The sequence below is a fragment of the Peromyscus leucopus genome, chromosome 5 (genome assembly GCF_004664715.2).
Source record: "Peromyscus leucopus breed LL Stock chromosome 5, UCI_PerLeu_2.1, whole genome shotgun sequence".
NCBI classification, from domain to species: Eukaryota; Metazoa; Chordata; class Mammalia; order Rodentia; family Cricetidae; genus Peromyscus; species Peromyscus leucopus.
In genome coordinates, this window is record NC_051067.1 from 39,243,648 (window position 1) to 39,256,181 (window position 12,534).

At 45.5% G+C, this 12,534-nt stretch overlaps 1 protein-coding gene across 11 annotated transcripts in view; it reads left to right on the top strand.

Annotated features, from left to right (window-relative positions):
• Carmil1 (capping protein regulator and myosin 1 linker 1) overlaps window positions 1-12,534 on the top strand; it is a 299,648-nt gene that overhangs the window by 222,978 nt on the left and 64,136 nt on the right. For all 11 annotated transcript variants that reach the window (XM_028880526.2, XM_028880554.2, XM_028880547.2 and 8 more), the window contains 3 exons: window positions 247-345; window positions 6,915-7,043; window positions 8,917-9,048. In XM_028880526.2, the coding sequence (XP_028736359.1) occupies window positions 247-345; window positions 6,915-7,043; window positions 8,917-9,048 (360 nt within the window). The remainder of the gene's footprint in view (window positions 1-246; window positions 346-6,914; window positions 7,044-8,916; window positions 9,049-12,534) is intronic.

Here is a 12,534-nt window from a genome sequence, read left to right on the forward strand (position 1 = left end):
CTGTGTGGGTGGTGGGTCAGAGAGGTACTGGTGTGTCTGAGCCTGTATGGGTGGTGGGTCAGAGAGGTGCTGGGGGGTCTGAGCCTGTATGGGTGGTGGGTCAGAGAGGTGCTGGGGGGTCTGAGCCTGTGTGGGTGGTGGGTCAGAGAGCCACTGGGGGCCCATGCTACTGACTCATTCTCTGACCACTTTATTCCCCAAGGAGTAAAAATATGATCTTGAGAGATATGTGTGCTCCATTTCCAGATAGAAAACTATCTGCTCCGGAATCACGAGACTAGAAAATACCTTCAGGAGCAGGCCTACCGTCTCCAGCAGGGCATCGTCACCAGCACCACCCAGCAGGTAAGGGCACCGCTGTCTCCTCACGCTCAGCAGAGGCTGGCAGAGCACAGTCCCAGAAGGGCTGGCTTGGGGAAGTCACAGTAGATGGAAAGAGAGGAAGGTGTATTTGAGGCAGAAAGAAGAAACTGCATTAAGAAATGGAATCCTAGATGCCACAACCTGAAGGGATTTTTTTTTTTTTAATTGCTGCTTCGTAAGTGTTAAAAATTGGGAGACTGTGAAGGTGGTGGCTCAGGATGGGGGATGAAGAAGAGAGCTGACTTATTTATAGTCATGGAATCAAATGCTATTTTTCATCATTAATACATATGAATAGCAAAGATACACTTGGTACAGAAACTGAAGACAATGATTCAGGCCTATAATCCCAGCCTGGGCATCAGAAACAGGAGAATTAGGAGTTCAAAGTCATCTTTGCCTGTGTACAGAGTTTGAGTCATCCTGGGCTACCTAAGACCCCGTATCAAAGCATTAAAAACAAAACATACAAACAACTTGGGATGAAAGCCACAGCAGAATCGAGTCAGGCGCTTGTCTCTGAGGGTCGAGAGACACTGACAGGATCTATTTCCCTGTCGTGGTTATCTCCGAGTGAGCCTACCCGCCTAGACATCTCAGCTGTTCACATGCATTACATGATTGGGAACAGTCAACTAATATGTGTCAAGACAAATTTTTAAAAATATTTCTGACCTAGCTGGGCGGTGGTGGCACACGCCTTTAACCCCAGCGTGGATTACTCGGGAGGCAGGGGCAGGTGGATCTCTGTGAGTTCAAGGCTAGCCTGGTCTACAGAGTGAGTTCCAGCAAAGGCTCCAAAGCTACAGAGAAACCCTGTTTCGAAAAACAAAAAACAAAAACAAAAAAAAGTCTGACCTACCAGAACTTTTGAGAAAGAAAAAGATTATTTAGATTTTGCTAGGTCTTAAAAATCTAATTCCCCCCCTGTTAGGGACTAATATTGCTTGAGTATTTTATAGCTTACTGTTACTAGCATGTTTTAATTTTTTCTTAAGATCTATTTTTATTTTTAATTGGGGGGAGCACATATGTGCTCATGAGTGTAAGTGCCCACAGTAGCCAGAAGAAGTATCAGGTCGCCCACAGCAGGACTTACAGGCTGCTGCTGTGAGCTGCTTGGTCTGTGCGTGCTGTGACCCAAACTCAGGTTCTCGACAAGAGCAACCGGACTTTTGAGCATGCACTGAGCTATCACTTCAGCCCTGTTTTCAGTGTTTAACCTTCAAAGCAACAAGACTGTTAACATCCTACCTTTGCTCCCTTTCCCTTAATGAGATACCAATATGTAGGCTTCTTTCTTAATCCAATGTCTTTCCAACTTCTTTCTTGTTTGAGAGGGCAGCCCCTAATCTCACACAAAAAAACCAATAAAACACAATCCCCCCAAAACAAACAACTAAGCAAACAAAGCCCTACGAAACCTCATCATCTTTGGTGGTCGTTCTTCCCGTCAGATTCCCTCTTCTCGTGGAAAGCAGCTGCACACAGGAGAGCGCTGTGGATGCTTAGCCCTGCCATGGGGGCTCATTCGGAATTATCTGAGTCATTACACACTGGGTACATTGCCACCTTTCACTTCCGGGATTCCTTGGGATTTTATGACTAGCTATTTTCCTACTGGAGTCATTTCAGCGGCTTCAGGGGAGATGTACCTTGAAGTGTTGAGGCATTCAAATACAGGAAGATAGACCCTCTGTGACTACTGGTGGCCACGCCCCAGATAACAAGGGAAGACTGCCATGTTTGATGGGAACACTGAAATCCCAGGGCTCTTCAGGCATTGGGTTTTGTCTTCATCTAGGATTTTAAGGAATTAATACTGTGTTTTTGCTTTTGAATTCTCCCCTTTCCCTGTCCTGATAAGCCCTCTTAACCAGGTCTTAGAAAACTTTGACTTAGTAAACATTCTAGGCTTTGTATACCTACTGCAGGGACTACCTTCTGCCACTGTGGAGTAGACTCAGCCATATACTGTCTACTAGGTATAGTGCATGCACCGTGAGATTAGCTATATATTAAAGAAATCACAAAGTCAGGCCTGGAATTGTGTGACCCCAAAGAGCTGTTTTCTCAACACTCTTTCTTGAGCTGACTTTTCTCCTGGAGATCATTACTTGCCTAACCTCCTCATTCTGTAACATTTAGAAACGTGACCCTGTATGTAGCCACTGAAACGGCTCTGAGTAATTGTCCTTGTCAGCAAGTCTAAGAGTCCTTTCTTATTGAGGCTGTTTATTGTTCTGGCTAGCTTCCAATTCTCTGTGCAGCTGAGGAGAGCCTTGACGCTCCTGTCTCCACCTTCCCATGGACTATAGGGCTGTGCCAGCAAACCTAGGCCGAACATTAGTGTTGACTGTGAAGGTCTCTTCCCACTCTGTGTTGACATCGCTTGGGGGCAGAGCTATTGCCTTATTCAGGATTTTCTGTCTTCAGCATCAGGTGTACGGCTATATTTTTCTTGAGTAAAGAAATAGCCACAGAGGAAAAGAACATTGTTTTCACAAGGAAGTTGTTTGGTGGGGGAAGCAGGGACCGTCGTAACAAGTTGAGAGTGACTGGGATGACAGCATTTACTGTGAGAGGTTCCTATGCTTTGGTTCAGCAGCCTGGTAGCTCTGAAGGAGCCTGCTTGTCCCTGCAAGTGTAGTATGAATTAGTTGTGTGATGAGGTGGCTGAAGAAGCCAACTGCACTTCTGCCAACTCAGAGGACGGAAGTGGGTAGTCCAGCTCTGCCCTCGCCTCCTGTGTTAACATCCACTCTATGGAGGGGTTCAGACAGAGCAGCAAATTCAGGGAAGCTGTATCTCAACTAGGGCCAGCCTGCTGATGAACACTGAACTGTACCATTGGGAAAATAATCATCGTTACTGTAATGACTGGGAATGCTAAGACCGAAGAGACAAAGGAAGAAAAGAGAGTTATGTTTAAATGTGTGCATGATGTTCTCTAGGAACTCTTCAGGTTCGCAAGGGGGAAATGGGGCATGTATAGTTGAGGAAGCTAGATGGCACAGGTAAACAAAGTACGTGCTGAGCAGTGACAGACGAAGCAGTTCTATGAAGCTCTGGCATCCGTGGTCTCTTTTGCTGTTGCTGTGATGAAATACTCTGAGAAGCAGCTTCGAGGAGGAAGAGCTGACTGTGGCTCACAGTTCCGGGGCTCATCCTCATGGCGGGGCAGTTAAGGGAGCAGAGACTTGCAGCTGCTGGGCATACGGCATCCACAATGAGGACGCAGAGAACGGTGGGTGCAGGCTGCGGCTCAATTCCCTTGTCCGTTTATGCAGTCCAGGCTCCCATCCAGGGAGTGGAGCCACTCAGAGTGAACAGGCTGTGCCTCGATGTCATCAAAATAACCCTGCACAAGCCAGCTCAGAGGCCAGACTCCCAGATGACTCTAGGTTCTGTCAAGTTAACAAATAACACTGACCACAGCAGTCAACACTTTTGTGTGTTAATTTAAGAAAAGAAACTGGACACTAGCAGTGTGTGTGTCAGATGAGAGAGGAACGGTTAACGGAAAGGACCACATTTGTGATGGGGTAACCAGAGGAGTCTGTTTCTACCTCTCCTGTCATTGTTTTCAATGATATGCTTATGGGTATGACTTATAAAATAAGAATGAAACGCCTAGATTTCCTTTCCCCCCCCAAAATTGAACTTTGCACTTTGCCCTATCTCATCTTAAGTAAGTGCCTGTCCCATCCCTGGGCTCCAAATGTGCTGCATTTGGTTTTGTCAAAATCGAACAAATGCTTGGATGAGCCCTTGTGATATGAGTTTGTCTCGTTTGAAGAACTAAAATTTTATTTTCCTTTTGGCTTTAAAACTGTTCCGTGTGGAGACTATTTTTGTGGAGTTCATTTAAACACTCTCTCCTCCGTGCGCGCTGATGGTACACACTTCAGGGAGCTCTTGAGGATTAGTGGAGAGGATTGACTTTATTGGGTCGCTTCCACATGCTTCTTGGGTTGGCCTTTTGTGGCTTCAGATGTGCATCTGGTTTATCTTCTGAAATTAGAAAATCATTCTTAGTAAGATGTGAATTATTGATGACCACTTTTGTTTCAATCAATATGCCAGTTTGAAGAGTAAAGATTTATGTCCATCATGAAGTGTTTTAGGAACACGGAGTCAGCTCTCTGCAGGGTATTGTGGGAATACAGAAAGTTTTCGATTCCTGCCTGAAAGCATGGATTGGAGGTGAAATGAGAAACTGTTCACACAATGTTCCTATGAGGGGCTCGAGATAGTCACTTACAGGAAGTCTGAGAAGGGTACAGTGGAGGGCTGCTGTGCGCATCAACGCTGCTCCTACTAGGCCCTTGTCAACAGGATAGAGGCTGTGAGAGGTGCTGGTTTACTGGATTGTCTGGGTAATGCCCGAAAAGATATTGTGAGCCTGGCTATAAAAGGGAAGAGGAGAGAGGCGGCAGCCCCTCAGCAGTAGACCTTTCCTCTGAGGTCAGAGTCCGTCCTCTGTGCTGTCCTGAGAACACACCCCATCCCTCCCCTGAGGGTCTCCCAATGTTGCCCTGGCTGTCCTGCAAATGCTATGTAGCCCAGGCTAGCCTCAAACTTGTGATGCTCCTCCTGTCTCTGCCTCTGGAGTACTTGGATTACAAGGCCTGAAAACTGATTCCACTTATATTTCATTTTGCAGTGCCGGGATTGGACCCAATGCAGCAAGCATGCAATGCAATCTCTACCAAGGAGTCCCATCCTCTTTGCTGGGGGCTCTGTTGTTTTGGAATCTGTTGGAAAAGGAAGGGAGACTTTAGCTTCCTATTGACACAATGTCAAATTATTCCAAATAAAAAGAAAAGGGTAATTTAGATTAAAAAGAGAACAGTTAAACTTTGTTGATTCAACTGATTTATCAGCTGGGGCAGGACACTTCTTATAAGGTCGCCAAAGAGTGGACACTTTTCCTTTTATTCATTTATTTCGTTCTTTTTTGTATTCATTCATTTCATTTTACTCATTTATTTATTTGTATGTGGGGGTGGGAGGTAGGCATGCCCGTGTGCCTTGCATTCACAAACAGAGATCAGAGGGCACCTTGGGCACCTTCCTTGCAGAAGCCAATTGTCTCCTTTGTCATGTGGGTTCTAGGCCTGGAACTCAGTTCCTCAGGCTGGGCTGCATGTGACTTTAGCTGCGTCTCACCAACCCAACATTATTATTATTTTTATTTTGTAAGACAAGTCTAACACTCCAGACTGACTTTGTAATTGACTTTGTAGCAGAGGATGATTTTTAAATCATCCATCTTCAAACTGCCTAGCTAAACATTATTTTTTAAGATCATAAAATAGACCATGTTTAGCTGTGATGAGGATGCCAGAGAAGCTTTTGAAGAGCACTGTGACTGCCGTTTCCTCGAGATGAATCTACTTCATTTTCTGCTTTCTACCCACACTTGGCTGGCTGTAAAAAAATAGAGGTTATTTCAGCCCATGGTCCCAGAGGTTCTGAGGACCAGAAGTGAGACCCTGAGAAAAGGATGCCCATTCCACATGACACCCACCAGCATGGGGAGAACTGGGTCACTCAAGAGCAGGTCTGCCCCAAGCAGATTTCAAATAAGGATGTGGTAACCATCTGCTCCTGTCATTGTGTGGGCAAGGCTCTGCCACTTCCTTTGCGTTCTTCAGCTCAATCCCGGACCCACTGAAAATGATTCGAGTCCAAATGGCTTGTGAGGCTAGGCTGCTTGGTAGACACTAGGTGGCATTAACTTCACTGTTACCCATGCTAATATGGCAAGACACATCCCACCTTTATTGACTGAGACAATGTCTCACGTAGCCCAATCCGTTCTTCAACTCGCTTTGTAGCCAAAGATGACCTTAAACATTCATCTCTTCCTGTCTCACCCATCCAAGTATTGAGATACCTGATGTGTGCCGCCATGCCCAGTTTATATAGTACTGGCAATCGAACCCAAGGCTTCATGGATGCTAGGCAAGCATTATCTCAACCGAGTTACGTCTCTGGCTGCCCTAACTTGCCTCTATGCTTTGGTGGTTCTTCATTTATAAAGGGAAGCACCTCATGTAATAGAATTTTTAAACTGTCAACTTCCAGAAACTGTTTTGGTTTCTATACAACTGAGGCCAACCGGCGGTTGTCAGGATTCGATTGTCACGTCCCCAGTCTTGGCAACGTGAAACACTGTTTGTGTTTGCAGCACCTCTCTCTGTGTCTGTCACACGCAGGGCACTCGATGACAGCTAACGAGGGCCACTGTCTAGCAGGACATCACCGGGAGCTACAAGATTTGAATCATTAAGATGATCCACTGCACTGCGTTCTTCTTAAGGGAGAAAAGAGACCCAAAGTGCCTTATTATCTTTTCCTGGAGTTAATGTGCCATTGGTTTCTTGCATGTTTGGTTAGACTAATTTAATAATTGGTTAACCTCCCTTCTGGAAGATGCCAGCAAGAGGCTTTTCAACCCTATGCATTCTGTTTTCTTGAATTTTCATTGTCCATTCTGTGTCTTCATTTCTGCACCAACTCCCATGCTTCTCTGCTTCCCACAGATGATTGACCGGGTGTGTGTGAAGGTTCAGGATCACCTCAACTCCTTGCGATCCTGTGGGGGTGACGCTATTCAGGAGGATTTAAAGGCAGCGGAGCGGATCATGCGTGACGCTAAGAACTCTAAAACGGTGAGTTCCTCCTCGGAATTCGTGAGAGTCTGTATTGTGTTTACCCTGTTTGTACCTGAATTTCTAATCATAGGAATAAGGAGCGGAGCACGGTGAGAATTTCAGAGTAAAAAATTAAGCCCTGAGTAACTGACAGCACAATACTCCCACAGTCATCTCTGACAGGACACATCCTCTGTGGTAAGATTTGGTTCCCAGGTTACTCACACCTGTAATCCTAGAACTCAGGGTACTGAGGCAGGAAGGTTGCAGCAAGTTTGAGGCCAGCCTGGGCAGCATAGTGAGAGCCTGTCTACAAAGACTTTAGTCCCCAAAGTGTGACTTAATAGAAAATAGACTCAGTGTGAGTCAGAGCCTGGGCTCTTCTGCTGTTGGGGTCACATAAGTAGGGGTTTTGTTGTTGTTGTTGTTATCAACTTTGTTTTTATTTTTTGAGACAGGGTTTCTCTGTGTAGCCCTGGCTGTCCTGGAACTCACTCTGTAGACCAGGCTGGTCCAGAACTCAGAGATTCCCCTGCCTCTGTGAGTGCTAGTATAATAAAGGCATGTGCCACCACCGCCCGGCTCATATAAGTAGTTTTATTTAGCTGTTTCATTATTGTTTAACTTGCATGTGTGTGTGTGTGTGTGTGTGTGTGTGTAAGTGTAAGGGTAGCTTGTGGGAATATTTTCTCTCCTTCCACAATGTAGGTCCCAGGGATCAAACTCAGTTTGGTAAGCTTGGTGGCCTTGGTGGCGAGTACCCACTGAGATATCTTATTGGCCCCAGAATCACAACTTACAGATTAGTCATCAAATAGTCCTATGGTGCAATAATAATATATACTGAGCCGTTGTCCTTGTATCCTGGCACAGAGTCTCTAAATCCCTGGAACATTCTAAGTGACAGAGGTAACAATAACATCTTTAGGTACTGATAACCAAAGTTTTTCAACACAGCAGCATTCATCTTAATGAGCGGATGTGGAGGAACCAACCATAGGATGAACATTGGCTCTTCTGTCCAGTCCACACCCTCTGCCAATGGGAAGGGCTGGAGACTGGGTCCATTCACCCATGACCAGTGACATCATCAACCATGCCTCCGCTGTACCTTTGAGGGAGTCTTAAAACAGAGCTTTAGATAGCTTCTGCTTGGTGCCATCAAGGGACTTGGAAGCTGGCATACCTGGAGACAGCATGGAAGCCCTCTCCCCCGAGCCCCCGGAGAGCCGTTTGTGAGGTCATTTCACTGTCTGGTTGGGGAACCAGCAGTGGTGAGGAAGGCGTTTTCCTGGGATTCGTGAGGCATTCCAGCAGGTCACTAAACCCGAGGACTAGGTGGTAGGGACCCCTTGAGTTTGTGATCAGTTTTCTGTACCCGTGATGACCTAGGATTTGTCACTGACAGATGAGTGATATAGTCTTGGAGGTGTGAGTCCTTTCTTGTGGCATCTGATGACAATCTAGGCAGAGAGTATCAGAATCGAGTGGAATCCTGGGACAATCGATTGGCATCTGAAGAGAAGTGGCATTATTTGGTGCACCTTTGGTGACAAAAGTGTGCTGAAAATTAGTTTAACCCTCACATCCCAGACAGAGACAGGAATGTCAGGGACACTGACTGACTCCATGGCCTCAGAGCTGCTGAGGGGCAGTAATGACTGTGCCGTCTCCCAGTGTCACTGTGTTGAGGTGCTAGCATTGCTGGTTTTCACCAAGATGACCAGACGCCAGTAAAGAGCATGGGCCTCAATTCACCATCTGTGGCTTTGGCCGAGGACCGATGATCTCTAATATGTTTCTTTAGTTCTCCATAACTTCGCAGTGGTCTTAATGCTTATCAAAATATGTTTTTCAATTACAACAAGGTTACCTTTCACCTTTCTTACAGTTGTTACCGAACTTATACCATGTGGGCGGTGCTTCCTGGGCAGGAGCCAGTGGTCTGTCATCCAGTCCCATTCAGGAGACCCTGGAGTCAATGGCCGGAGAAGTCACAAGAGTTGTCGATGAACAACTGAAGGTCTGTGGATCCTGTTATTTGGGGGAGTGAATTTGTGATGATGTAATTGTTTGATGGCATTCTATACTGTAGCTGCCCGTATTTATAGGATGCAAGTGTGTATGTGTGTGTGTGTGTGTGTGTGTGTGTGTGTGTGTATTTGTAGTGTGTGCCTGTGTGTTTACACTAACTGGGAAATACATGGGTAAAAGTAAATACAACATCTAGTCTAGTTTCTGTGTTTTAGAATGCTTTCCTACGTAGTTAGTCTCGCATTTGATGGGAAATCTTTAAATGCACTTAATATGGTTGGTTGTTACTGATGGGGATGATTTCCACATAGAAGACACCAAAAAAAAGTGCTCTGGGGAAATATATTTGATTTTGAGAGTGGAAAAAGTGGTGGGGCCTGTGAGTAAGTACTGCCATGCTGCGTACATGGAGAAGGACAGTAGAGGCATAGCCATCCATCCTTGACATGCTTAGGGATGGAGAAACGGACTTATCAGAATGGAGCTATAGGGCACCCAAATAAACAGAGGTCTGCTATTGGCTTACAGGCTGAAAAAAGGCTTTACAAGGTCCCTAAGACTTTAGAGGATGTGGGTAACCTAAGAGCAGCTTTTTCCAAAGGTGATTTCAGAAATCAGCTGCCCACAGGTGTTTCTCATTCAGAAGGATTCTTGTCTTGAAGGATGCCTTGAAGCCCTTGAGTTCCTGTCATTGTTTAGTCTGTTTCCTTCTGCAGCAAGTGCTGGAGTGGAGGCGCAAACGATTGACACCTCCCCAGGATGCTGGTTAGTCTCCGAAAATCACGCTAATAGGGCAGAAAATGCTGTGGAGTCTTAGATGTTAATCTATATCCTTGTGCATGCCTCAAAGACACACACCTAGTCTGTAAATTTTATTTACCTGTGGCTATTTAAATTTGGACTGAAAAGACAGGGGCAGAAAAGAGCAGTGTGCTGCTTCTGAGTCGTTCTAGACCAAATGATATTAAATTGCTCTTGGATCCTCTGTACGGCCTGCCTGTATAAAGATCTGCAAGGGTCTGCCTGTACAAAGATATGCAAGGGTCTGCCTGTTCAAGGATCTGCAAGGGTCTGCCTGTACAAAGATATGCAAGGGTCTGCCTGTACAAAGGTCTGCAAGGGTCTGCCTGTACAAAGATCTGCAAGGGTCTGCCTGTACAAAGGTCTGCAAGGGTCTGCCTGTACAAAGGTCTGCAAGGGTCTGCCTGTACAAAGGTCTGCAAGGGTCTGTCTGTACAAAGATCTACAAGGGTCTATTGGTGAAATTATTTTGGCCACTCCACGTAGTTAAAAGGATATTTATTTAATGGCGTAACTCACAAATTAAGTAATAGGTAGGTCTCAGGGTCTGGGGAAGGTGTATCGCAGTCCAGCGGTGTTCTCTGGAGCTCTGCTCAGTCAACCTCCACTGTTCAGCTTCCCGGCACAGAGAGAACGCACAGAGAGAGCGCTGGCCCATCCAGCTCTGGGGTCTCCAGGCGCCTCCCCTGGCCCTGCCTCGTAGGCGTGACAGTTGCCAGAGTCTCAGTGGGGGTTGGAACTTCCAGATCCAAGCTGGAGTGGCTACCCACTACAAGGGTCTGCTTGTTCAAGGATCTACAAGGGTCTGCCTGTACAAGGAGCTACAAGGGTCTGCCTGTACAAGGCATATACTTTTTAAAATTAGTAATAAACAACTATGTTGCTTATTTCTGACTGTAAAAAATGAAAACTAATGAGAAATGCTTAAGCAATACCAACAGTAAATTTGTAAAGAATTACGGAAACAAAAATCACATCGGATTCTGCCTAGGTACTCCGCCTTATCTTTGTGACGATGCCATGCAAATGATTAGGAACCTTTTACACAGGGAGTCATTATTACAAGTGCAGTTGTAGTAGCGAGGAAGCACGGTTTCTCATGGCTGCATTAAAGATGCATTCCACTGCATAGATGTGCCTGTTCTAATTTCTGATAAGCTTTGTTAGGGCGAATTTATGTAATCGCTCCATTCCTGGGTTAATCGCATTATGCTTTTGTATGGATTGGCAAACATGTCAAGTAGTGCCTGGAACTGCTCATTTATCGTATTCCTTGTGGTACTGGGTACAGCGGGACACCTCTAACATTTGAAAAAAAAAAAAAAAACCAACCCATTGTATGTTTTTATTTCCTTAATAGCAGAGTAGTGCATAAGTATTTATTTATTTATGGTGCTGGAGCTTGGCCTCAGGGCTGTATGCTTGCTGGGTAAGCATTTGATCAGTGAGCTACATACCCAGCCCTGTGTGTTTTCTGTTGAAAAAGGCCTATTTCCATCTGTTCCCCGCCCCCCCTCCCTTTAGCACATCTGTAAGAATTTCTTCCTACTGTATGAATGGCTGTCATTTAAATTGGCATGAAATGCGGTAACAGGTCCCTTCCTGTCCAACAGCTTCCAACTGTTGCTGGTTTTTCATCTTGTCTGAGCCACAGACTGCCCTGACCTTAGCTGTCTCTTTCCCCGAAACTGCCTGGAGCAGTTGAAATTGATTATGGCTAATTTTTCTTGGGAGGACTAGGGCACAAATATCCAAAATAAAATACATTTGCATTTAAAAGGCCTGAGATAGTATAGATGCTACTGTCCTGTGGGTAGGCTTTGCCTGCTTTTTGTTGTGGGCTTTTCTGCGCCCTTGCTGGACGGCACCAATGTCCTCTGCTTTCCCTGTGCCACTGGTCTTCTGCGTCACTAGTTCCCAGGCCCCAAGCCTGCAGTGGCCTGTGTTTGTGTTTTTCCTGTTCCCTGCTTACATGTCCTTCCGGGACCTTGTGAGATTCAAGTGCCTTTCCCTCTCAAAGCATCTGTCATGAATCACAGCAAGTCCTCATTCAGAGATTCACGCGTTCTGCTGAAACATTGACTTTCTTACATTTTCCATGCCCTGAAGAACTTCACTTCCTTTCTCCTTTCTTCTGCTGACCTGACAAATAGCCTTTTGCAGGGGTGAAGGGTGGGGGTGGGGTGGTGATGATGATGACACCATGCTTTCCTACTTTTTTTTAAGATTCTTTTTTTGTTTGAGTTGGTTTTTCGAGATGGTTTCTCTGTGTAGCCTTGGCTGTTCTGGTACTTGCTTTGTAGTTCAGGCTGGACTCCAACTCATAGAAATCCACCTGCCTCTGTCTTCTGAGTGCTGGGATTAAAGGCCTGTGCCGTCACTGCCTGGCCAATTTTCCTACTTACAGTAACCATGTAATGCATTGATTTCCTAAAAATTAGGTAACAAAGTGCATTTTATATGATTAACTAAGCTGTAAGGACCATTCCTTACTCCTGAAAGTGAATTTTCATTGGTAAAGGGGCCCTGTTCCTGTTTGCAGTCTCTAAAGCATATCACACCAGCTTAAGGAGGTGGATTTTTTTTGGTATTTAAAAAAAAAAAAAGGAATTACTATTTTGTAAAAATAGTTTTTTACTGCAGAGAATGGAAAAGGGGGAGGCCTGGCTCAGCA